Source organism: Salvia splendens, chromosome 10, assembly GCF_004379255.2.
Source record: "Salvia splendens isolate huo1 chromosome 10, SspV2, whole genome shotgun sequence".
NCBI classification, from domain to species: Eukaryota; Viridiplantae; Streptophyta; class Magnoliopsida; order Lamiales; family Lamiaceae; genus Salvia; species Salvia splendens.
Genome location: NC_056041.1, coordinates 3,282,066 through 3,308,552, shown reverse-complemented (window position 1 = coordinate 3,308,552; position 26,487 = coordinate 3,282,066). Strand labels below are relative to the sequence as shown.

The following is a 26,487-nucleotide window of genomic DNA, read 5'->3' as shown; positions in this document are numbered from 1 at the left end:
ACAGAAAGTGTAACAAATTAAAATGTGAGATATTTTTGTCTTATTTAGTGCCAGTGCCATCGCCGTCATCATGACCTTAATTTTTATAACCAACATCTTTTGTCTAATCTACATTAAGAATTTAATGATCAAAATATATCTTTATGTGTTAAGTGATTGGCTAAACATATCATATGAAAACATGTCCGGACCAATAAATTTTTAATTAAGGACATTGATAATTTGTTTTAATAGGGTAACATGTTAATATTGTAAAAAAGAAGAAACATTTAAGAACTTTTAACTTAAAAATGGCCGACATATGGCTTCACTCGACTTTATTTATTAATTAACAAATGACAATAAAAAAGTGATGATTCTGTAATTATCGTTTACTTATATTATTATGAAGCACTACGCAAAGCGAGATGATGCTTAGGCACTTGCTTTTAATATAAAATCCCAAATTGTCATGAACTAGCAACATTTAATTAAAATAAAATAAACGGACGGCCACTTTTGTAAATCTTCTCATTTCAACCAATTCTTGGCCGGAAAATAAATAAATAAATAAATAAATAAAAGATCACTTATTTGCATATTCAAAATATAACGACATGTTCTCTTCTTATTACTTAGAATCGGTATAAATCAATTCATTTCGGTTAGTTGAGAAATTGACAATTTGGTCCAATTTTGTACTACATAAGAAAATAATTGGACAATTTCCTTTTTTCTTTATGAAAGAAGAATTAATGGATTACGAATCAATTATTCTGAAAGTTTAATTTTAGCCAATTTTTCTTAAAAAGTACTAGTAAAGAAAAATTCATTTTTCCAAATTTGGAATTCGTTCAAATTTCATTTAATATAGCTCGGACTTTCTAAAGTCCGATGTGAGGTTATTACACACTTCATGGAATTTATCATCAATTTTAATGATACAAGCTTAACATCATAAGCCCTATTGGAGAAAGAATATGGACCCAGGCCCAATTTAACACAAGCCCAAAGTCATAAGCACTTTTGGTGAGACACAAGCCCAACACCATAAGAATCACCTCTAGAATAAATTGGTGTATAAATCATCTCGTAATATTAAAAATTAGTTAAAAACCATGAAATTCGAATATGTTAATAATTACACACAACAAAAAAATTCAAATTCATAATGCATACATGTACTGATACATAGTCCTATGATTTTTGGATATATTAATTGCGAACAAATTTGAATTTTATATGATTTTTAATTAATTTTTAAAGTTGTAGGACGCATATAATTTTTTTGATATATCATAATTTAAAAAATAAAATATTCATATAGTACGATTTCTAACAAGAAAAAAAATGAAATTCGATTAAATTAAATTTTGGATATAGTTTGTGTTATTTAAATAGGGGAAATTGCACCATACATACAAAAAGTTTCCTCAATGTTTCAATTTAGTACAAATTTTTTTAATTTAACATAAATTAAACAAAATGTTTCAGCTTCAAATTAGTATATTCCGTTTAATTATCTTTAACACCGTTAGTTTTTTCTCAATTTGTCATCCTACTACATATTTTATAGCATAAAGGTTACTATTATTTAGGGAAAAGTTAGCTTATGACAGCAAATAAAAAACGGAAGGGTCACTAAAGTAATTTCAAACATTGTACCCTCATTAGACTTTAAGAAAGGTTAGCCGCTCATTCACCTAGGGTTTTTCGCCAGCTTCAACACAAGGGTTTCAGACCTGCAGCAGGTCTCGCTCTCTCTATCTCTTTTGTTAAAAATTTCCGTCTAGAACAAATCCGGCGTTGTTATGGTCCGTAATCGTATCTATTGGATTCGTAATTTTGCATTGGGTTTTGGATTTTTACGTGCGCCAATTTGACGTTGCAACTTCACACTACGGTTAAATAAGAATGATTTTTTTTTGAGAAATTTCTTTTTTTTTGTTATTTTGTTCGGTTCGTCTGTATGATGTATGTTTGAAATTCTGTTCAATGTATTCAACGTTGGTGATATGATTGGTTCCCCTGCTATTTCTGATCTATCTGCATTTTGAGATTGTTCTTGCAGTTATATTAAGTCAAGATGTCCAGAGTTTATGTTGGAAATCTTGATCCCCGTGTCACTGAACGTGAACTCGAGGATGAATTTCGCGTGTTTGGAGTTATCAGAAGGTAAAAATCTCACAGTAGTTGCTATCGTATATTGCTAGTTGCTACTTAGCCCGTTGTCCTTTTGGAAGTTAAATCTTAAATGAAGTCTTTCTTGTAAATATATTGGAAAAAGTTGAAAATGCTCCTGGAAGTTGAATTTTAAAGTCTGCCTATTTAACCATCTACTTTTCAAGCTATATCTTGTAAGGAGTAGTATATAGTAGTATTATGTTTCTAGCTGTAACGTCTAGGACTTTTTTCCATCCTTATGGAGTGAATTTTTTTCGTATGGAGTAAATGTGTACAGAGGTCGGAGATGCTTTAGTGCATGGTGTGCTGGGTGGTTGTGATGGCTTTTTATCTGTCCCTGCAAGGGATAATGTCTTCTTTTGGCTCACTCTGTCTGCATATTATATATAATTCATGATGCCACTCTTCTGTAAGGATGATTATGCTATTTCTCTAATTAATTTATCTGATAAGGGTCTGATATCTGTGGACTATTCTATAAAAGAATTGGATGACTACTATATTTTAGCTTCAATATTTTGTGACACACTCGGTGATAAAACTGTCATTGGCTGGTATTGGTAACAGATAAAAGGTTCTTTAAGGAGTTAGGCTGGATGTTTGCTTTGAATGATTGCTGTTGAAAATCATGTTTTTCATTTGTTAAGCATGTGGATTTGTGTTTGCCACTTGAATATTAGTTTTTAATTTTTCACATTATCTCTTGTGCTTGTATCTTTTTTAATATTTAATGTTTTTTCCAGTGTATGGGTTGCCAGAAGACCTCCAGGCTATGCTTTCATTGATTTTGATGATCGAAGAGATGCCCAAGATGCCATCAGAGATCTTGATGGTTTGATTTGGAACTTGAACTTTAGTGTTTCTAAGCTAACTACATTTGATGAAACTTAAAGAACATTAACATCTTGCACACATTATGAGCTGAAAAGTCCATTTTTATTTTGAATTTCTATTTCCCCCCAGCCCCTCCTGCAAACCAAAACGAAAAAGATATCCTGTAGCTTTATTTTCAGCCAGCATCTCAGTGTTACCTTGGTGTTGTGATCTCTGGTGTAGGCAAAAATGGATGGAGAGTTGAACTCTCACATAACTCCAGCGGTGGAGGTGGTGGAGGCCGTGGTGGTGGTGGTGGTGGTCGCGGAAGGTCTGGTTCTGATTTGAAGTGCTATGAATGCGGCGAGGCTGGTCATTTTGCTCGTGAGTGCAGAACGCGGGGTGGTACTGGAAGGCGTAGAAGTCGCAGCCCTCCTAGATACCGCCGGAGTCCAAGTTATGGCCGGAGGTATTGTTTGTTAATAGAGAAAAAGCTAAACCAGTATGTTGATTTGAATATTTGCCTTGACTTATTTCATTGTTTCTATTGTTTGATGTCATGTTGCTGCAACAGGAGTTATAGTCCTCGTGCGCGTTCCCCTCGGCGTAGAAGCTTATCACCCAAAGATCGCAGCTTCAGCAGGTCGCCTTATCGTGGACGAGAGGAAGTGCCATATGCTAATGGGTTAGTGTTTTTTTTCCTTTAAATTTTCCCATGCTTATGCATCTCTAAGAATAAGTTCTTTTCACTTGTTAAATAAGACAAATGAAAATTTTAAGAAATGCTGGACCTAAAATTGATGTTTTAATGCTTACTTTCTTCGGTTGGAACATTGAAGATGTAGTTGTATTTTGTGTTCAAGCCTTCTGATTTACATTTGTGTCTTGTTATACAGAGATGGTCCTAGGGAAAGAGTCGAAAGACGTAGAAGCAGGAGCTAAGCATGGATCTTATTCTAGTATTTGGACTGATGGTGCAGTTTTTACAGTAGTGTTATATCTGCTTGGACTTAGTTACTGCTATGTAAGTGGGGCGACACCTTCAGCTTCAACTGATGCATTTGATTGTCTTTACTACTTCAGTAGTAAGTTTGTTACTTCTTCCCTATACGGGTTCATCATATGCAAACCTCTCTTGAAATAGCACTTATCTCACAACATCCGGATCTGTTGTTTATAGATGATATGTTCTATTATTGATTTTTATGGCACTTTGCTAAAGCTTTATGATTTTGTTTTTGTGTCGAGGTCTCTACGTGGTACTGCTTCATTGGTTTTCTGCATCTGCACTTCTCTTTCGCCCTTCACTGCCCTGTGGTGGGATCTTCAATTTGAAACATTGTGGATCCCAGCTGGTTACAGTGGTAGATGCTTCTTTGATTGCATATCTGCGGATGTGATGCCCCTTCTCCCCAAATAGTGTTATATGATTTGATTTAATGATGAAGGGCCTGCGTCCAATGCTTATGACATGTTCGTAATTCTTCTAAAATGGAACGTGTTGACTTCTATTCCCTTTGAGTTGCAAGATGAGGGAGCATGCTGACTTAAGGGGCTGAAAGTTGCATGTTACTCTTATCACAATGTTACCCTCTTCACTGACACTACACTAGGCTGGGATCTTTTTGTCCGTCGCCTTTTTCTCCTCGTTGAGACCCCCCCGACTAGCGAAATCAGAGATTGATACTCATTGACCTTGTGGGCGTTCCCCATAGAAGCTAACACAACCTAGACTCCTAAGTTATATCTTTGGACTTTGAAAAATGATCTTCGAATATTTGTTGCGATTGTTTGGGTTAGAAGTTTGTTGTCTTAAAAAAAGGTATCTGCAATCAGCCTGTTTACTCGCATGGAAATTTTTGGATTTGTGGCGGGATTAGTTTCGGTCACTGTTTTTAGAGTGTTTGATTAGCTCTTTTGACCGTTAGCTTTTGAAAAGTTTGGCCTGTGACCATGTATCTTTTCACGATTCTAACTAATTGAATGAGACTTGCTATTTTGAATGATATCATTCATCTTTGTAAACGTAAGTTCTTTGGCAGTTGAAATTTGCTTGGATATTTTATGGAGTCGAAACATTGTGGTTCCTATACTAATCATGCTTTTAATGGTTGAATGACAGACAGGGTAAACATTTTATTTTGCAGTTTTATTATGTTAATACGAGAATTCTACTATTACAATCTCGCTTTGAATTCACTTTCAGAATGTTAATTGTAAATTAATCAAATTTGCTTAATAAGTTGTATATCCTTGTAGATCGTTAATTTTGAAAAAGTTTCTTATAATAAATTACATAAGACAATGACTTTTTCTAGATAACGTACAATCTTGTTAGAGAAATGAAAGTGAGGAAAAAAATGGAAAAACTTGGTACTCTACACACAAAAGAGAAGATTATATCACTAATTAAAGCAAAATTGTGCGATTTTTTTTACGTGCATATATGGGTCTTAAATTATCATCAATAATCTCGACCCAACTCGATCCAGTTTAACTAAAAGGGGATGCAATGTTAAGCTCGTACAGTTGAGGAGTTAAAAGGATGGATATTTAAGGATGTGATGAAGGAGATTGAACAACTACATGGATGAGATTAGAAGATGGATACTAGCTGGTCTTTTGGACAGTGTGCATCACGAAATATATGTTGAGAAATTGGAGACGATGGATCTCATCAATGAGACATTGGAGAAGGTGAAGATCATCGCAAGATTCATTCATATCGACTAGTAATATAGAGAGTAAATTATCAAGTTAAACTACTATATTTATGCAAGTAAGTACTTACTTGCATAAATGACTTTGCACGAACTTGCACGATTATGGTTCAAGTTCGCCTAAACTAGACTCGACTCTATTCAACTGACTGGCCATATATATAGGATATATATGCCAGACGATTGATTAGGAGGAGGAAACCATCAATCTTTTCTACTCGAGCGACGTGAGGAACAACTTTTACCAAAGCGGCAAGGGTTTGAGGATGGAGATGGGCAGTGATGATGTGTGAGAAGGTTATAATGGACGTTATCAACTGATATCATTATTTGACTTTTATATATATGAAATCTGTTTTGTTTATACAACATTACATGTAACACATTCGTAAATTCGTTTCTAATTAAGAATGGACTAGGTCATGCATCGAATATTATTATTTAGTTTTATGTGGAGTACTTACGATGCATGTGTAACAGAAAGTGGGCATGGACAATATAGGGCAAAGTTGCTACTCGATTGGCAATAGAGGTTGTGAATAAAATTAAACTAGTAAAACACTAAAACTAAATACTCCTATGATATAAGTGAGTTGCGAAGTCGGGTCTAACTAAATACATCTAATACAGAAAGGAATACGAGTTGAACAACAATTTCATATCTATTCTACATATGCATATTAATATTACTATCAACTAAAACTATAAATTGTTGGCTCCTCCGTAACTAGTTCTTGGAGAATTGGAATTAATTTTAAGTAGCCCTAGCATGGGTTGTTGGTAAGTATTTATCCATATTTTTGTAGAGTTATCCCATCCCATTTTAAGATCATTCAACATTTAAAATATACTAAGCTTGTTCAAAAAACAAACATGCGTGGCTACACATCCAATTCTGCATAATTATAGCATCCATCCAAACTCAAAATAGAACTCTTCTCTCCTCCTCACACACTACTCTCACTCTCTCCACATATATATATACATACAGTAGTACACTCACACTAATGTGCATGATTGCAACTCAGAATCTCACTAAAACTCACTCCCTACTAATTCAGCTACAATGCGCCGCCCTTTCCTCCTCCACCTCCTCGCCGCCGCGATCCTCCTCTCTACCACCTCCGCCTTCAACATCACCATCCTCCTGGGGCGGTTCCCCGGGTTCGAGCAATTCAACCAGCTCCTCTCCCACACCCAGCTCGCCGAGCAAGTGAACAGCCGGCGCACCATCACGGTCCTCGGCCTCCCCAACGACCGCATCGGAACCCTAATGCAGCTCCGCGAGGACGCCCAGAAGAGCATCCTCAGCCTCCACATCATCCTCGACTACTTCGACATGGCCAAGCTCGCCAAGCTCACCCCCGCCAACAAGACCACCCTCACCACCCTCTACCAGTCCTCCGGCCTCGCCAACGGCCGCCAGGGCTTCATCGACGTCGTCCGCCGCACCGACGGCACCATCGTCTTCGGCTCCTCCGTCCCCGGCTCTCCCCTCGTCTGCAATTTCGTCAACCCTGTCGCCGCCCAGCCCTTCAACATCTCCGTCCTCAGCGTCTCCCAGCCCATCATCGCCCCGGGGATGGACGGCACTTACTTCGACACGCCGGCGACTCCTCCTCCTCCGCCTCCGGCCGCCGCGGCACCGGCACCGGCGGCGAGGAAGAAGGCTCCGCCTCCGGTGGAGGAGGAACCTGTGGAGGTGACGGAGGCTCCGGCTCCGGCAGCGGCGCCGGCGCCGACGAAATCGCCGGCACCTAGCCCGGATGCGGATGCGGATGCGGCGGCGGATGAAGGGGAAGATGTGAATGCGGCGGAGGATCTGACGTCGGAGAAGGAGACGAGCGGGGGAGTGGATTTGGGGGTGAAATTAGGGTTGGTGATTGGATTGGCGGCGTTGGTTGCGGTGGCGGGGCAGTGAAATGGGGAGGTGGCATTTTGTCGAACATCTGATGATCGTAATGAGATAAAATGAAAGTGAAACAGTCCGTGGGAGAAGCCAACGTGGAAATAAAGAATTTGTTTTTTGTCTTCTCCAATAAAAAATGGTACTGTATGAAAAAATTGGGAAGAATATAATAAAACAAGGCTTGCATTGTCGATTTTGATGATTTATTATAAGTTATATTTACTGGAGTTGCGTTTTTATAGTAGTATATTATAATATTGATTCAACAACGCTTGAAAAATCAGATTTATTATATTCATGTGTGTAAAATAATACTGTACTATGTAAATTGTAATTATTGGGACGAATTTGGAAATAAGAATGACTTTATAGCATTTACATATAAGGTGCAAAAATTAAAAATACCATCAGATTAAAATTTAAAAGTTTCTAACTAGTATGATGCTGTAATTAACACTTTTTCCCCCAATTTCTTGTTTCCTTTTCTTTCTTTATGGAGTATGTATATTAATTTCTTGTTATATTTTCTTATTTAATTTGATAGATTATGTCATTTTTTTAATTTTGATTTAGTGGATTTTTTTTTGTTTTACATATGAAATTTTAATTATTCACTTTAAATAAATAAATGGCCTGTAAATTAATTTTAAAACATTAGAAAAGTAATTGGCTACTATTTTTGCTTAAGTTGCAGATGGTATAGAGTTTTTTTTTCGGACGAGCCCATTGGACTTCAAAATATAGGCCCAAAATGTAGTTACAATAGATTAACCCTAATAAAATCCCCAAATACAAACCCACTCAAAATTAGATTGGCCCATTAGACTAAATCAAGCTTATTTTGACAACTAACTACAAACATGATTATGTATCGATGATGTGTTGACCTGTTTAACAAAGGATAAATGTTAAAATTTGGTGGGATCCTAACTAGCTATTAGCTAAACGACAAACTACAATTTGGATACAGTTATCACGTGCACTGTAGCATGATCTACACAACCTTTTGTGACAATTAACATCCACATATTACATTGCATATAGATAATATTTGGTTTACAAACAATGAAAAGAGAATGTATCTCAATTAATGGGTTCGATTTGTCATAAGTCCGAGGTGGTTTTGTTAACTGTCCCATCTTTTTTAGCAACTCAATAAATAATCATGATTTCTGATAGTGCTAATTGCGGCGCATATTTGATACTCAGAATCAAATTATTCTCACTTTGTCCATGTTTAACAGAAAATAGTATGGCGTGTGAATATTTTGTAACTGAATTTACCATATATGTACCACAATTAATTATTCTCGCCTTTTCTACCCTGATCATTTCCAAAAACAAGTGTATTATCACAAGATTTGGCTAATCATGCCATAATTGTATTGCATGTGTATAACTTTACGTGCATGAAATGTTGAAAAATCATCCCTATATATAGAGGAATAACCATTCATGAATTATATCAAAGAAGTAATAGTAATAGTAATATTAATAGTAATAGTAATATTAATAGTAATAGTAATCATTCTTGCTCATTGATAAACTCTGTCATGGCTATTCGCATTATGGTTATGCTAGTTTTTGTTTCCTTTTTCTTAATGCAAAAAATTCTTGCACAAAATAGTTTTCATAATTACTATAGATATCTATGGGGATCCAATCATTTCTCTGTTAATCCTCAAGGAACTGAAGTTCAACTCTTGATGGATAAGTCCTCAGGTATCTCTCTCTCTCTCTCTCTCTCTCTCTGTCTGTCTGTCTTGTAAAATCATGAATATAATGTTTGAGTGTGTTTATGTATAGGAGCTGGATTTAGGTCAAAATTGGAGTATAGGTCAGGGTTGTTTCACGTAAGGATGAAGATACCAGAGAGGAAAACAGGTGGAATAGTTACATGCTTCTATGTAAGAATTGTACTAATTCACTTTTTAACTAATGTTTTCTTGATAATTGTACTAGTGCTAACGTTTTGGTGGTTATTGGCAGTTAACTTCAGCACCAGACAACCAGGACCCAGGAAATCACTATGAAATCGACTTTGAGTTTCTGGGCACCAACGGCACGGTCCAAACCAATGTGTATAACAATGATGGAGGCCACAGAGAGCAAAGCTTCAATCTTTGGTTCAATCCTTCAAAAGATTTCCACACTTATGAAATTCTATGGAACTCTCGCCAGATAGTGTACGTATCCGTCTCCGTTAATCTGGATGTATACAAGTATATGATATAACAAATAATATTGCCGATTCTTGGTGGATTATATTCCGATAAGGGTGTTCAACAACAACCATGCACACGGAATAGACTATCCATCGAAGCCAATGCATATTGAAGCAAGTGTATGGAATGCAGACTGGTCAGGAACTGTGGATTGGAGGCAAGCTCCATTTATAGCTCATTTTCAAGATTTTGGGTTCAGGGCTTGCCCAGCCAGCCTCGGGCCCCGCTGCAACAGATTAAACTATTGGCAGTTTGGAAATGGGCAGTTACAAAAAATGTAGCAGTATAGAAGATTGTACATGACTTATGACTACTGTGCTCAACCTTATACTGCCAAGCCAGAATGTGCATTCAATAAGTGAAGGGAAGCAACCCTTGATACTTTCTTCAACTCCTACAGAAAGCTATTTTAATGGGTTTTTTCTCCTTTAAATTTGTTGTAACGTTTGATTCTATTCCATATTAGTATGCGGTAAAATAATAACACTTTTAAACCTTGATTGCCATTGGTATATTCCATCTTTAAACATAAATGCTCAGATTTCCAGTCAAAGGTAGCAATATGATAAAAAAAATAATTTAGATTTAAGTCAGAGAAGTAGATTGAAGGAGAGACAAGAAGAGTATCCAAGATTCCTGTAAATATTGAAACCAAGGATATATATTCCCAGCGCATCCAGTTGTGGGGATGGGATAATCGAATGCTATAAACAGCAAAGAAAAGGGAAAAGAATTTCGCTCTTACCAGCACATAATCAACGTTATTTCTAAGACTTTGAGGTTTGAATCTTCTCAACACATCGACTCTATTGAATCCACCTGCATAAATAACTCCAATCTTCTGCAATTTGATTCGACAAATTTGAGCACCACTCGTTAGTGAATCTTCTCGAGACGTCTGAAGTTTCTATCTGATCATATTCCACTCGCGGAATCCCCATTTACAAGGCTCTTACGCATATCAGGTTCTGTAGAAACATCTCCATTCTCATGTGTAATGTGAATCTTTTCTTTCAACCAGCCACCATTTTCATGCGCAGCTTCTTTTGTATGATTATTCAGCTTCTTTAGTGGCGGTTTTCCAAAAAAACCAGGCCGGAAGAGTGGCTTACACTTTTCTGTGGAGCTTCCGCCATCTGCTTTCTTCATAGACTTTTTATTATCACCAGAGGACGATGAGCCGTTATCAGGCTCAATATTTCCATCATTAGATGTTGAACTAGCAGGGTTCTCTTTATCTGGGACCTTACTGGTGGTATCCATTGCTGGGACACTACAAGTTCTGCTGTCTACATCATCTTTACAGTTCCCAGCTGCAGTGGACGCTTCAGTCAACTTTGTGGATGAGCCTAAATCACTATTGATTTCATTCCCACAAGTTGCTTGAACATCAGAAGTAGATGAGGATGCCTCGTAACTCTTGGTGTCTGATTCTGTAGGCGAAGCATCAATCAATGAAGTGCTAATTTGATCTGGCTCGTCATCATGATTTCTAGTGGAAGGAACTTCTATTTGGGTGGTTGGCAATCCGTCTTTGTTGTGAAGTTCAGCATCGATGACAATAGGCAAACTTAAGTCAGGAGATGCCATTTTTGTATCTCCTTTTGCATCTTTCACGGCTGTAGTTAACGACAATTCTTCCTCACTATTAGTAGATGGTTGCTCTAAATCAAGAGGACTGTCAGTGCATACTGCATCAGTTGAGGACTCAGTATGTTGTTTCATGGAAGAGTTCACTTCATTTATTTTCACTTTCTCACTTTCTTCTTTTGTCAATAATTCAGTGGGAAGCAAGCATGATGGTCGAGCATGTATCCTGTCAAAACCAGGCAGGCATCTTGATAACCCCAAAATTTTAAAGAGTATTTGTTAATCTTGATAACCCCATAAACGATAGAATTACCTGCTGTACAAGAGCATATAAGCTCCCTGTGAAAGCACCTCATCCAAATCAACACTAGCAACCTAAAGAAGAAGAACGATATGCAAGTTCAAAAATCCAATGATCTAAAATGAAATACTTACATCAAAGGAACAAGGATGTAGTCTAGCAGAATAATCAGCATCTGTTACCTTGCTATCATCAATTCTGTACCACTTTCCACGGAAATCCTTAATATAACAGATGTAATGGCCAAAAAAAGATGCATTCAGCATGTCCACATGAACAATAACAGCATACAGCTTGTACACATCATTTCCGTCTTCTAACTCACTCATGTATGGGCTAAGATCCAGAGTCTCTGGGAAAGTCACCCTCTTGTTAAGCTTCCCAAATCTACCACTCTGCACAAAAAAGGAACAAACGAGGAGTAGAGCTCAGACAGAGTACTGATACCATTTCTCACATTTTTACTTTTATGGCTAAAGATAAAATGTGAATATTAAAGCTTAAGCTTCATCTATTTCTACAGAATCATAGATATTAGGGAAAAGATATTTAGCATGGTAGATACAATGACCAGACCTGGAATCTTTTCAAGGCAATTGTAAGAATGTTTGGTGCTCGCTGGACAGTAAGGCGTTTCCATGCCATGACATATGCATTACAACTGCAAGGACAACTCATCCACATTGTTCAAAAGTTGCAATATCTATTGCATAGATCATAGCACTTTCATGTTTTATAGTAACGTGGTATCGACAAATAGTCAAATACTTCTCTAAATTATATGATTTGACACAAGCATCAAGTAAAATACTAAAATGTGAGTCAACTGAATAAAATGAAAGAAATAGGCAAATAGCCAACTATAAAGAAAGTAAAATAAGTTCACAAGTGCAGCAAGAACCCAAAAAGATTGGATAAAAGCAGTCACAATGATGATGATAGAGCCAAAATAAAATACACATATCCTTACATTGGCAGATGAAAAATTGAAAGCACAAGATGGTATAAACAGAAATTATTGATCAATGTGCCAATTTAGATTGCTCCAAAGTGAAATTTAAATTCATTATAGTGACTGTTGAGAATAAGTTTTGCTATAAAAATGTGAACTTGAAAATAAAGCACTTACCCATCGCATTTATACATATTATCCCCATGAAGCCATTCTTTGGCAGTAAATTGATCCAAACACTCTTCCATAGATCCAGCATCCCCATGAATTTCAACAGTTAAATCCATCATATTTTCAAATTGGTTTGAAACATTATTACACTCCGCGCATATAACCTGAAAGTGGACCAGATTAAGCAAGCGTGATGCGGGATCTTTAGCATTAGAGGTAAACATCAAGAACGGAAAAGAAAACACAGCAAACTAAATAAAAGCTCGAGCATCATTATGCATGACACCTGTGATCGAAGACGACCCCCAAATATATGTTGAATAAGGGTTGTCTCTTGATAGCTAGGATGAACAACCTTTTCTCCACCAAACTCATCAAGGCATACAGACTGCATCATGTCAATGGCAAACCTGAAAAGCAACTGCATGTTACTTAACCGAAATTAAAGAGAGAACTTTTTTTGGAGGGGGGGGTGGCAACTACATGTGGGACAAGTTATAAAGACCTCATAAACTCATGTGCATCCTCCTGTTTCCCATATCCAAGATTACCACCTATGTTAGGCAATCTTGAAAGAATGTTCATTGGAGAAAATGGATTAACACTTCGACTGGCCCTTTCCATGTGCAATTGAAATTCACAAAGAAAACACCAATCATCCCTTTGACCTGTATAACACAGATGTTGAAAGGAAAGGTAAGGATAATCCACCAATAAAAGAAAAAAATGGAATAATGCGTTACTGTGTTCACATAGAATACGATAAATATATAGATTAGATCGAGGTAATTACATTCTCTGCGGTGGCCTTTCTCCAACAAATAGGCAACAAGGGGTCGGGTGTATGCAAGACACTGAAGAACCACATTAGCAAAGCAACTGCATAAAAGCAAGTGTGACGACAAGTATTGGTATTTGATATTTTAAATATAAAAGTAAGATGTAGAACAAAATACTACAATACCTGTTTCCACAGTTTATAAGTCCACAAGGAGGATAGCCTGGTTTGTCCCAAGTGAAAAATTTTAGAAATTCCTCATATGGGAAAAGTATCTGAAAAAAGAATGATATAAGAAATTCATATTGGAGGAGGTAAATCCTAATATGTAAGGTAGCAATCAGAAAAAGAGGTGATCAAATACTTTGTTTGAAGGTTTGTAAATCTTTGAGCTTCCTCCCGAAGGTGCTACTGAAGTTTTCCTTCCTCTCAGAGTGGATTTTGGCATCATAGAGTTAGCTTTGTAAAGTGACTTCATTTCTTTGCATCTTGTCTTGTGCTCAGTCCAGTGAGATTTTTGACAAGCTTCAGAACTGGAGTTTTGACAGGCGCAATACATGTTAGCAAAATAGCAGGATCAGTAATAAAAGTTATTGATGCATCATCGTATATAAGACCATATTTAGAAGATTACACTGAGAATCCAGTTCATGAAAACAGAAACTTCTAATATCATAAAAGAAAATCTAAAGCAGTAATGAAAAGGTAAAATTTGAAATAAAATAGTCGCAGATGTCTATTTCCACAAACTATGAAATAATTTGGTAACTGATGATGACAAACCATGCTAATAAGCACTAACATAAATCCCACTGCATCAGATAACAGCCGCATGCAAAAACCAATTTCGACATTAGAGCATATCAGGTGGCCAATCAACGGAATAGCAACCAGTATGATGCTGTGCAATATTTCATCTTTCTCTAGGGCTCTACAGAATACATATAGATAGAGCCTCTTCTTCGCTCTCCATAACTGAGAAGCATAATAGCAAAACAATTTGATTCCTTTTACCAGCAAAGCTCAAGAACCAGTAGAACTACAGTGCATTGAGCAAAATTCACAAAAGTTTAGTAGTTTTCCAGATCACATACATGCATTATGCGTTAAATGATTGCATCCTAGTCTAATCACGCTATTCCACTCAAAAAAGAACAACTTTTGGATTATTTCATATACAGACAAAGCTCAGCTTCGCAATATTCACAACGACCATACCTCACCCGTTTTCACCATGATACAAATTGCATAAAGCAAGCCGTAATTATAGATTATAATCACTATTTTCCAGATAAACCCCAAGCTTCCCAGCACAAAACCCACACGCACATACACAGCAATTCATCGTTAAACACCAAACAAAGCAATTATATGAACAATTAACACGTAATTACCAGTATTTAACCATCTTGCAGCCGGCGCACTGTTTCTTGGTGAGAAGGCCGCACACGACGCATGAATCAAAACCCTCGGCAGCGCCACCGGCGGCCTCCGCCATACTGTCTCTCTTCTGGCGATCCAAGGACGAGTAATCGGCGGAGGAGGAATCGAAATTGGAGTCCACCACGAAGTATTTGGAGGCCGTGTTCCGCACCAAATACAGCAGGCCGAAAATCCCAACTGACGCCAACACTATGAATTGCAGGAACCAGTTAAGATCCGCCGTGACATGCATTTACAATCTGCAATTTCCTCACGGTGTTGTGATATGATTGTGGAAATCATCAATTAAATTGCTGGGATTTAGGGCTTCTCTTGGGGGAAGGGGAGAGATTCAATCGGGTTAACAAAATATTTCTATGCTTCTGTTCTATTCTATGGTAATAAAATCTAGGGTTTTAATTATGGATTATTAACAAAACCATAATTAGTAGGAGTAAAATTAGTTAATAATTACTATTAGATTTTTGGTTTCTTGCTAGTGAGGTCTCTTCAATATGTGGTTGACTTAAAAACCTTTCCCCAATCTTTTCCTCTTTTATTGAATTGAATATGCACACAACAAGAATTTAACTAGTAGTTTATATTTTCTTGATCTTTTTAATTGATATTTTTATGATTATTTAATGTGTCCGAATATGTTTCATTGAAGAAGTAATATTCTTTATCTAATTATAAAATCCTTACCGTGTGATTATGTGATACCGGTATATTGATACAATGATTACATAATCATTTATGGAGTGCCTTCATCATCATGAAATGTACTACCATTCTCATGGTGTAACCATGGAGGAGGCACATTAGTGATTTAATTGGAGTTTGAGCATCTCATGTGTGCGATATTTATTTTTAATGAGGTAATTAACGCCAAGCCACTGTAATTAATATTTAATCATGTCAAATAATACTAATATTTAGTCTGAATCAGAAGTGACAACTCATTTACTAAGCTAAACAAAATATAAAAAAAAATTGGTACTCTCTCCGTTTCTTCATAGTTGAGGCAAAATTTTTCAGTACAGAGTTTAAGAAATGAATATTGAATGTATTAAATAAATAGATAAAAAAAGTAAGAGAGGGAAAAAAGTAGAGAGAATAAAGTAGAAAGTGAATAAAGTAGGGATAATAAAGTAAAAGAGAAGAAAGTAAGAAAGAGAAAAAAGTTACTGCATAGGGAAATAAGGGAGAGGATCCCCTGCCGTGCACAAATCACAGCAGTGCCCTGCTACCCCATACAATGTCATTTTTTATTTTTATTTTTGTATTAAAAAAAATAAATTTTAATATTAATTTTTTTTTATGAGAGGCAGCAGGCCCTGCTGTGATTTGTGCACAGCAGGGGATCCTCTCTCGGGAAATAATTCAACTATGAGGGAACTTTTTAAAATGAAAAAATGACTTAACCAAGGAGAAACGGAGGGAGTATAAAATAAAAACAAAAGAAAAATATTTAATAAAATTGATCAAGTCAAATGGTTGCCTGTTAACGGGCCGTTCCGGAATGAAGCCCAAATTATATCTAAAATTAGATTTAACGATTTGGATGGCCCAATAAGTTAGATCTATATGCACTGATAGTCTGATACATTTGTAAGAGTTCATGAATGGGCAAAAATGTGCTTACAATCTACAAACAAACATGCTTAACTAAAAAACCTAAACAATCATGGGTAATGTAAATGTAAGTAATAAATAAGAATGGATCTCATTTGGGCTAGTTTGTGATGAAGTGGCAATTTTAATTCTATCAAAAAATATATCGATATAAAGTCGACATGTGTCATTTTTCTAGGTTTAGACTGTCACGCTAGCGAGATGCGAAGTTGCAATATTAGATTTCTCATGTCATGATAAAATAAGAAGAAAGTTTCTGTCTGTGCAAGCACAAGAGATCGGCCCATAAAATATGGTATACCTTATGTCCCATTAAAAAATGAATTGCTTTCCTTTTTTGGATTTTCCATTAAAAACGAAACGTTTCCTAAAATGAAAATAACATCATCTCTACTTGTCTCTTACTTTACTCTCTATTTCTTAACACACAAAACAACGTTGTATAAAATCTCGTGCGGGAAATCAAATGTTTCATATTTATTGGGAAGGAGGGACCAGTATAATAAACAAGAATCCACTTAAATTATCATCCAACATTGCAACATACCTGGGTAAAATAATTTTCTTTTTTGTGATTAAGGTTAAGTGGGGATTACTGTTAAACAACTTTTTAAGCTCTATGGTTCTTAAATAACCAACTGATTGATTAGATAGCAAATCCAAATAGGATTAGCGTTTGGTGGGGCCTCATAAGAAATTCCGGAGTGATGTCCACTAATAATCTACCTTGATGTGTTTATTTATGGATAGCTGTTAATAAAATCCAGTATTAATTAGACATAAATACAATAATCAACACTTTAATTTGGAACACTCCAAATTCATAAATAAAAGGACAAGAAAGGACAAATGAATTTCCAAATTGTATTTTACGTCAATCTATTGTTTGGAAGAACGGTTAAAAATATACTCGTGTAGTCGTGATTAATCAATTAAGGACGTTGTTTATGAAAACACCACCTACACATTAGAGCATCCATAGTGGGATGGATGTCCCGGCGGACATCTCGACGAACTTCCCAAAAACACCTTCTGTCATGTCATAAGGACCTCTCACTGCACTGCCACGTCATAAGAACATCACATTGCACAATGGCGGACATCCCGACAGACCTCCACAATAATAAAAATCCACAAATTCAACAAATTAAATAATTTACGGAATTAAAATTTTGACACTAATACAGACGGAGAAAGTGCAATGATAATTTTATTAAATAAAAAAAATAAAAAAATTACATTTCAACAAAAAAAATACTAAACAAATTACATTATAAATATCAACGACGACCCATCCGCGTCCATAGCTCTTCACTGAAGTTCAACTAGCCGTATATATAGTTTTTTTTTTAAATTAAAAATCGAGACGTCCGTCGGGAACCCGCAATGGCGGACGTCACGACGGACGTCGTCGGAAATCTGCGGAACTCCAGTGTCCCCAAGCGACGTCTGCGTCCGGCGGTCGCTCGCCTAATGACGGACGTCCCGCGCGAACGTCCAACACGCTGGTCCGACGTCCACCGGGGTACCCGCAGCTGCGGATGCTCTTACAAGGTGTATATATACACTTTTGATGGCCGAAACAACGCACCCATAATCCATTCTTCTCCTATTCAGGCATGATTTATATTATTAAAATAAGAGAAATAATGTATAGAATACGTCAAACATTAAAAGTTGATTAAAACGGATAATAAACCGAACCATTTTCCTACAAAATAATATGTCTTGGCCCAAAAAGGTTAAGCAAAAAGACAAATGTGAGCATCATAAAATAAGGTTACTTCCGGGTTTCAAGGTTTGTGTTTAGGGCCCAATTAAATCAAAATGGGATTATTTTATAAATTGCAAATTGCCCTTTTCTTTCAACCAATCACTTAATTTAAGGGGTTTATTTTTGGGCTAATTTGGATAAATCAATTATATATTTAGGCCATCAGCAACACACGTTCTCAAATTGAACCATATAACATTTTTTTTTCTTGCATCTCCTCATCCATTGATATCCACAATCTTATCACGTATTCATCCAATTTGTTCACTATTCATGTGTCTATATATATACACATTTTCAACTATTTATAATATGATCACGATTAACTTGATATGCGACTACATGTAATTTGCTAAAATAAACAAAATGCATAATTTTTACTTTTGATTACTGCATAGTAGTACTTTGTGTAACTTGATGAGCTTGTATTGTTTGTCATGTTTACTCAACAAATATATCGATGTATTTGTATATCATGCATTGTTGAGTGAAGTTGTTATATTGATTTTAGTATTATTTGTATTATCACCATTCTTGATGTATCCCTCTCCCAACTTTTGACTTTAGAATTTTTTTCGTTCTTTAAAAATAAAAATTTACTTATTTTTTACGACTCATTCATCACCTTAAAATAAAAATGACACACCCAAAGTAGTTCGCGACTTTTCCATAATGCGTGAGCTCTCTCGTCCCACCGCTTCTCCACAATGTGGGTCTCGGCCATCTTGTCCCGGGGAACGACTCCGCGTCGCTGATGCACTTAATTAAAACTAACATGATAGGCATTTGGTCAAATTCGTGTTACAGCTAAATAGTATGATGAGAAATAAATTCACGGGTTTGACATATATTTGAAAAAGAGTGGCAAACATTAATGTTTCAAGATAGAAATCAGAAAGAAAAGGAATCTAATAATACATTTGGAATAGTTCGAGTGATGGACTTAATGATGAGTGATTTGCATGTTTAGAGATCAAATGTTTTTATGACCTGAAAAGTCATCAACTTAATTAGATTAGCTGCTCTCCTTTTGAGGCTTATAGATGAAATTAATTAAAGTCAAATTGGTTGTTTTTTTATTTAAACAACTAATCTCAAATGTCAAGCACTTAGGATTGATCATTTAGTTAATTAAATTTTAATTAGTCTGCATAATTAGACAGCTGGGCGCTAATGGTGCTGCTCAAGTTGACATGTGTGAAATTTAATTATACTATTTTCATTTCTCTAATAAGTTTTCTACTGACAGACTAGCCATAGTGCCTTTTTTCTTTGAGAGTTTATTTGAATCTTTCTTCATATTACTCCCTCATTCTCAGATGGTTTGTCTTACTTTGACTGAGCACGAGTTTTAAGAAATATAATGAAAAATAAGTTGAAAAAATTAGTGGAATGTGAATCTTGCTTTTATATACTCCCTCCGTCCCGTCTCATGTGATGGATTTCTTTTCGGCATGAGAATTAAGAAAATGATATGTATTGAGTTAAAGTGGAGAGAGTAAAGTATGAGAGATAAAAAAGTAAGAGAGATAAAGAGAGAATAAAATAAGAAAGAGAGAATACAGTAAGAGAGAAAGAATAAAGTAAGAGATGGTTGAAGTTTTGTTTTTAGCTAAAAAGGGAAATCAATCGTTTGAGACGAGACAACCCAAAATGGAAAGTTAATCACTTGAGGTGGGACGGAGGGAGTATTAGTTTTATAATAAAAGTGAGTAGGAATGAGTTAGTGAAATATGAGATTCACTACCAAAAATGGTAAAAAGTGAAATGGGACAAACTATGTGGGACGGACCGAAATGAAAAAATGGGACAAACTATTTGGGACGGAGGGAGTATTTATGAATACTCAACCCATAAATATTATAATTACATATTTGGATATTATTCGCGTATTATGCGTGTTCGCGTTCAAACTATTTATTTTCATTTTTCGAATTCAATTTACCAATATCAATCCTATACCGCCAACAAATTTTAGAAAATAAAATTAATTAGAACTGATACACGATTTGACTTTTTAATCCAGTACCACTACCACTACCACCTATTTGACTATTTGAGGGAAGGGCTACTAAATGTCACATGAAAAAAATAATTGCTTAATTGGGGAAAAAGGTCTAAACCTCGTAAAGAAATATAGGAGATATGATGAATATATAGATGTATAAAGAATAGTTGGCATTGCACTATTAAATTACTAATTAAACATTTACTTTACTACGTAGATGTCCATTTCGACCTATTTCATTCATCGTTTGGTCTAATGATTGGGCCAGAAATTTATATTTTAAAAAAATGTACTAATACGGTTATACATTAATACATAATTTCATACAGATTTAGCTCTACATAATTAAATTACTACACCACTGCCACTACTGGTTTACTATTTTATTATCAGTGACGAGTAAAGGCTCCGTCATTTAAAACATATATTCCTTTCAGTGATTTTTATATATATTTTATATTTATATAAAAGTCAATTATTATATAATTATTATATGACAGTCTTACGCCTCTCGAGTTTCCAACAAGGTGAAGGTGGCATGTTATTTGAAGGGAGATATATACTAATATACATATACTTATTATTCTAACAATGTGATTTAATTCATTAATTATTAATACACCATTAGAGCTCAAACTGAATTTAATTATGACAATTTCAGTCCTTGCGTACATTCATTTTCTTACCCCAGTAATCATTATTATCGAGAAAATTAGAGTAGATTAACTGTTATCGAGTTTAAATATCATTTTTATTACTATTACAAATAAAGATGACGGTGATGGTTTCTTACTCACGGAGTCACGGTCGATAATTGACTTGTGAAATCATCCTTCAAGTTATAGCTAATTATTTAAATGTGAAAAAGAACAATCAATTTTCAGTCTAAGCTACGTACATTTATTAGAAAGATTATTACATTAATTGATTATAAGACACGAAGACATATATTGGAGTATATTCCCTGCTAATTTAATTAATATTTTTTACAAGACAATAGCAATAAATAAAAACTCCACTGTAACTCATATTTTTCAATGACTACTTTTTTTCCCTTTACATATTGATATTTTTCTCACGGATTTTCACTTTTCACCATTTAGTATGGAACTGTTTTTCAAAAGGAAATTTCTTTAGACTGAATACATAATTCATGATTTAGGAACCAAAAGCGAGTAGCATGAAATGAAAACAATAAAACTATTATTACGACTCTATATAAGATTTTAAAAATTATTTTTAAGAATTTTAATTTTATAAAATGAAAATGAAAATTATCAATATAATTAATTGATAAATGATTAAAATAGAGCAATTAAATAACATTTGATATTAATTAAAACTATTAATTTATATATATATATATATATATCTATTAAAAAAATTCGTGTGAGCTGCCTTTACGTTGTTTCATGGTTACGAATTAAATAGCCATCAATATCAGTGCTTTTATATTTCAGAATTTAGTGCCCAACAAAAATAACATGGGACAGCATGCCTTTCTGTTGTTTCTGTCACTTTGTCTATTTTTCTAACAAAATCTAAATTTAGTTTACATGTAGTAAACCAATCATGGGACACCAGAACATCTTAGCCACTTTCTTATCTTTTTTATTTAATTTACTCCGCTTACTAATACTATAGTACTACTATTTTATTTTCCAATAATGCAATCCACACTTTATCTTCTATTATGAGCCATATTATTCATTACTTCGTATTCACATTATGATTGATAGATTCTAATTCTAATATTCTTTTTCCAAATTTTATTCCGACCCATATAGATAAATATATGAATTGTTCTTTTAGGGTTGACCTAATATTTCTATAAGTACGAGTCTATCATGCTATATGATTGATTTTTCGAAATAAATTAAAGCGTCCCATATGTAATTCGCATACTCCATCCGTCCCCAAAGAATATGCACTTTGGGGTCAGCACGAGTTTAAATGTAAAATTGGTGAAGTAAGAGAGAGATAGAGAGAAAAGGTAAATTTAGTGGATAATTAGTCCCACCTCATTAGAGAGAAAAAACTTTCCAAAATTAGAAAGTGCATATTCTTGTTGGACGGACTAAAAAGTAAATAGTGCATATTCTTGAGGGACGGACACGTAAAATTAAGTTAGTTAATTAACCAATTTACTGCACCTTTTAAATTTGATCAATTTGTATTTATTTAGTGTGTTGACAAATACTAGTAGTACTAAATTTTGGGAAATAAAATAAAATTTCTTTGAATACCTTTTTCTATTATACTCCTATTGATATATATATTTTATTTAATAGTACTATTAATAAATGTTCAAATAGCTTCTTAATAATAATGGAAATCCATATGCAGACACATATTCCATTATCCATCCACATTTAATCTTTCAAAACGTAACCCTGCACGTTAAAATAATGCTAAGATTTTTATTAGAAAAATACACATCGTTGGAAACAGAAAATGCAAATGATTTAGAATAATAAAATGACACTGCTACTTGCTGTGGTTCAGATTATCACTAATGATAAAACGCAGTTAAATAAACAGACATTTTTGGGTATTATATATATATATATATATAGGGATGTATTCATTTCCTTTTCCTATATTTTCTCCTTTTTCATTCTTAATATCAGCCATTAGATTAGAGAAATGGACGGTCAAGATCAACATTGGGTAATTAATCCCGTGTTGCATTATTTGTCCTATTTTGTGCATTATGAGGGTACAATAGAAATCTAATAATGGCTGGAAACCGCTACGAATAATGCACCACATGGTCACGAGTAATGCATATAATTGCCTATATAATGCACAATATGTGAACTGCAATGCATACGAACAAGATGTGCTGTGTTATGATGTTTGACACACGTTTCTTGTTTCCCCTAAGGGTTTAATAAGCTTAGGGGCTAGGGTATAGTACGTAGACATGTATGTAATCTTCACATGGTAACGAGTAATGGATATAATTGACTATATAATGCACAATTTGTGAACTGCAATGCATACGAACAAGATGTGCTGTGTTATGATGTTTGACACACGTTTCTTGTTTCCCCTAAGGGTTTAATAAGCTTAGGGGCTAGGGTATAGTACGCACGCATTAATAACAAATTATAAAACGATACGAATAATTCACCAAATTGTCACGAGTAATGGATGTTATTAACTATATAATGCACAATATGTGAACTGCAGTGCATACGAATAAGATGTACCATGTTATGATGTTTGATACACGTTTCTTGTTTCCCCTAAGGGTTTAATAAGCTTAGGGGCTAGGGTATAGTACGCACGCATTAATAACAAATTATAAAACGATACGAATAATTCACCAAATTGTCACGAGTAATGGATGTTATTAACTATATAATGCACAATATGTGAACTGCAGTGCATACGAATAAGATGTACCATGTTATGATGTTTGATACACGTTTCTTGTTTCCCCTAAGGGTTTAATAAGCTTAGGGGCTAGGGTATAGTACGTAGACATTACTAAATGCACGTATGTAATCTTCAATCCGTTGATTAACCCATATACACAATACCTCTAATAATGCATAATATACTGAGATAATGACAATTAACAGCTACATAATGCACTACCTAAACCAAATAATGCACATACGTATATTCCAATAACAACAATTTGTTAGTAATGTCTACGTACTATACCCTAGCCCCTAAGCTTATTAAACCCTTAGGGGAAACAAGAAACGTGTGTCAAACATCATAACATGGTACATCTTATTCGTATGCATTGCAGTTCACATATTGTGCATTATATAGTTAATAACATCCATTACTCGTGACAATTTGATGAATTATTCGTATCGTTTTATAATTTGTTATTAATGTGTACGTACTATACCCTAGCCCCTAAGTTTATTAAACCCTTAGGGGAAAACAAGAAACGTGTGTCTAACATCATAACACAACACATCTTGTTCGTATGCATTGCAGTTCACAAATTGTGCATTATATAGTCAATTATATCCATTACTCGTTACCATGTGAAGATTACATACGTGTCTACGTACTATACCCTAGCCCCTATGCTTATTAAACCCTTAGGGGAAACAAGAAACGTGTGTCCAAACATCATAACATGGTACATCTTATTCGTATGCATTGCAATTCACATATTGTGCATTATATAGTCAATTATATGCATTACTCGTGACCATGTGGTGCATTATTCGCAGATACCAAAATGTGGCAGTTACTTTTCCGTCAAATGTCAATAATAACCCTGTAATGCATACAACCACCTTCTATAATGCAACACGGAACCAGTTTTATAGAATCAATCTGATCCGTTGATGCCTTAGATCTAATGCGTAATATTAATAAGGAAAAAGGATCTAAGATGTGAAAAGGAGAATAACGCTCCCCTATATATATATATATATATATATATATAGGCTTGCATCAATTGAGATTTTTTTAACTTAATTGAGAAGTAAGATGCATTATCCGCCACTCATTTTTTATTAAATATGTGGTTCAAAATTTGACACATGAAATTTTTTTTTACATTAATTAATTATGAAAGGACATAATAGTAATTTCATGTTTTAATCTCTCCTTTCCCTTCAACTCGCAATCTCTTCTGCTCCTCTCGGCTTGAATCCGCCGCTGTTGCTCGCGATCATTGAGGTGAACCTCCTCCTCTTGGCGCGCGATCTCCGCCAATTCTTTTCTCTTGTTTCCTTCTTCGCAGCCTTCCGCCGCTCCTTCCGCTTTCCAGCCGCGCAATCCACCGTCTCTGTAGCAGTAACATCTTCTACTGTGATTTTCTGCTGAGGCATCGTTAGGGATTTTTATGTCATCAATCGGTATAAATTGTAAGCCTGTTGAGTTCCGGACTATGAATTTAATTGTAAGCCTACTGTCAACTATCTGGACGGCATCGGCGAGAAGGCGGCGGAGTTCAAGACGAAGGGCGTGAACACCATCGCCTGCGTCTCCGTGAACGACGCCTTCGTGATGAAGGCAGATCTGGGGATCGGGGAGGAGGTGCTGCTGCTCAGCGACGGCAACGGCGATTTCACGAGGGCGATTGGCTGTGAGCTCGATTTGAGCGACAAGCCGATTGGGCTCGGCGTGAGGTCGCGCCGCTACGCTATGTTTGTGGAGGATGGCGTTGTGAAGGTCCTCAATTTGGAGGATGGCGGCGTGTTTATTGTGAGCAGCGTTGAGGATTTGCTCAAGGCGCTTAGAGAATTCAGCTTACGTTTTTCTGAGTTATAAATTTTAATAAATTTCACGTTCAGTTATGGATTGCTTTTGGAGATGGTGCAGTGAGCAATGTCAGTTTTAGGGTTCTTGAATTTGATGTATTTCATTTCACCAATTGGATGATGAAATGGGGTGCAAATTGCAATGCAATCTTGTGTTGATCATTGCTATGAACATTGGATGAAATTGGCCAAAGTCTTTGGTAGCACGCGCACGAGAAGGAGAAGAAAGGCGAACGAGGAGGGAAAGAAAGGATCAATGGAGACAGATGGTGTCAACTACAATTCAAGAAATCATTAAATTACCATTCATGTCAACTAAACATATATAATATCAACTACATATACAATTAATATCAACTACATACATATAATGTTAATTATGTGTACAATCCATGCCAACTATATATACAATTCATGTCAACTACACATATAATGCCAACTACATATATAATTCATGTCAACTAGTTGTACAATCCATGTCAATTACATATATAATTCATGTCAACTACATATATCTACATATATTATATGTAAAACGTTGTTGTTGACATAAATAATCTATGTTGTTGATATGAAAATATTTGTTATTGACATTAATTATTTGTAAAATGTTGCTGTTGACATAAATAACGTTTGTTGTTGACATCGTAGTTGACATAATGTCTCCGTAGTGACATCGCGCGAAAATGACAATTATGCCCCCTAGTTGACATAATGTCTCAGTAGTTGACATCGCGCGAAAATTGTGAATGAGTGGCTGAAAATGCATCTTAGTTCTCAATT

General features: G+C 35.3%; 5 protein-coding genes across 6 annotated transcripts; 4 read left to right on the top strand and 1 right to left on the bottom strand.

Moving 5' to 3' along the window:
- The first annotated feature begins 1,610 nt into the window (after nucleotides 1-1,610).
- LOC121751992 (serine/arginine-rich splicing factor RSZ22-like) lies at nucleotides 1,611-4,209 on the top strand. 2 transcript variants are annotated; one of them, XM_042146840.1, is made up of 6 exons: nucleotides 1,611-1,730; nucleotides 2,051-2,154; nucleotides 2,907-2,995; nucleotides 3,220-3,445; nucleotides 3,551-3,661; nucleotides 3,873-4,209. In XM_042146840.1, exons 2-6 carry the CDS (start codon nucleotides 2,066-2,068, stop codon nucleotides 3,916-3,918), a joined length of 561 nt encoding a protein of 186 aa, XP_042002774.1. In that variant the 5' UTR covers nucleotides 1,611-1,730; nucleotides 2,051-2,065; the 3' UTR covers nucleotides 3,919-4,209. The 2 variants fall into 2 exon arrangements, with proteins under 2 accessions (XP_042002774.1, XP_042002775.1); XM_042146841.1 differs by having other exon boundaries at nucleotides 1,691-1,793.
- A 2,553-nt stretch (nucleotides 4,210-6,762) lies between these two features.
- On the top strand, nucleotides 6,763-7,617 carry LOC121751788 (fasciclin-like arabinogalactan protein 3). The gene has a single exon (XM_042146581.1). The coding sequence runs from the start codon at nucleotides 6,763-6,765 to the stop codon at nucleotides 7,615-7,617; it is 855 nt and encodes a 284-aa protein (XP_042002515.1).
- A 1,479-nt stretch (nucleotides 7,618-9,096) lies between these two features.
- LOC121753151 (xyloglucan endotransglucosylase/hydrolase protein 3-like) lies at nucleotides 9,097-10,237 on the top strand. Its single transcript, XM_042148346.1, has 4 exons — nucleotides 9,097-9,327; nucleotides 9,412-9,512; nucleotides 9,595-9,791; nucleotides 9,963-10,237. Exons 1-4 carry the CDS (start codon nucleotides 9,159-9,161, stop codon nucleotides 10,117-10,119), a joined length of 624 nt encoding a protein of 207 aa, XP_042004280.1. The 5' UTR covers nucleotides 9,097-9,158; the 3' UTR covers nucleotides 10,120-10,237.
- A 154-nt stretch (nucleotides 10,238-10,391) lies between these two features.
- On the bottom strand, nucleotides 10,392-15,456 carry LOC121753150 (ubiquitin carboxyl-terminal hydrolase 18-like). Its single transcript, XM_042148345.1, has 11 exons — nucleotides 15,017-15,456; nucleotides 13,987-14,155; nucleotides 13,809-13,897; nucleotides 13,638-13,723; nucleotides 13,350-13,512; nucleotides 13,131-13,254; nucleotides 12,851-13,008; nucleotides 12,298-12,382; nucleotides 11,904-12,116; nucleotides 11,734-11,795; nucleotides 10,392-11,646 (listed from the first exon to the last, which is right to left on the bottom strand). The coding sequence occupies exons 1-11, from the start codon at nucleotides 15,295-15,297 to the stop codon at nucleotides 10,746-10,748; spliced, it is 2,331 nt and encodes a 776-aa protein (XP_042004279.1). The 5' UTR covers nucleotides 15,298-15,456; the 3' UTR covers nucleotides 10,392-10,745.
- A 1,275-nt stretch (nucleotides 15,457-16,731) lies between these two features.
- LOC121751787 (peroxiredoxin-2E-1, chloroplastic-like) lies at nucleotides 16,732-26,019 on the top strand. The gene is made up of 2 exons (XM_042146580.1): nucleotides 16,732-16,735; nucleotides 25,323-26,019. The coding sequence occupies exons 1-2, from the start codon at nucleotides 16,732-16,734 to the stop codon at nucleotides 25,712-25,714; spliced, it is 396 nt and encodes a 131-aa protein (XP_042002514.1). The 3' UTR covers nucleotides 25,715-26,019.
- The last annotated feature ends 468 nt before the right edge of the window (nucleotides 26,020-26,487 follow it).

Excerpts from the sequence above, each read along its gene's own strand:
- LOC121751992 (XM_042146840.1), top strand. The coding sequence starts at position 2,066 with ATGTCCAGAGTTTATGTTGGAAATCTTGATCCCCGTGTCACTGAACGT. Across the intron at positions 2,996-3,219 it reads TGCCATCAGAGATCTTGATG|GCAAAAATGGATGGAGAGTT; the intron begins GTTTGATTTGGA and ends TCTCTGGTGTAG. Across the intron at positions 3,662-3,872 it reads GAAGTGCCATATGCTAATGG|AGATGGTCCTAGGGAAAGAG; the intron begins GTTAGTGTTTTT and ends CTTGTTATACAG.
- LOC121751788 (XM_042146581.1), top strand. The coding sequence starts at position 6,763 with ATGCGCCGCCCTTTCCTCCTCCACCTCCTCGCCGCCGCGATCCTCCTC.
- LOC121753151 (XM_042148346.1), top strand. The coding sequence starts at position 9,159 with ATGGCTATTCGCATTATGGTTATGCTAGTTTTTGTTTCCTTTTTCTTA. Across the intron at positions 9,328-9,411 it reads CTTGATGGATAAGTCCTCAG|GAGCTGGATTTAGGTCAAAA; the intron begins GTATCTCTCTCT and ends GTTTATGTATAG. Across the intron at positions 9,792-9,962 it reads TGGAACTCTCGCCAGATAGT|ACTGGTCAGGAACTGTGGAT; the intron begins GTACGTATCCGT and ends TATGGAATGCAG.
- LOC121753150 (XM_042148345.1), bottom strand. The coding sequence starts at position 15,297 with ATGCATGTCACGGCGGATCTTAACTGGTTCCTGCAATTCATAGTGTTG. Across the intron at positions 14,156-15,016 it reads TGCAAGATGGTTAAATACTG|TTCTGAAGCTTGTCAAAAAT; the intron begins GTAATTACGTGT and ends TCAAAACTCCAG. Across the intron at positions 13,724-13,808 it reads CTTATAAACTGTGGAAACAG|TTGCTTTGCTAATGTGGTTC; the intron begins GTATTGTAGTAT and ends GCTTTTATGCAG.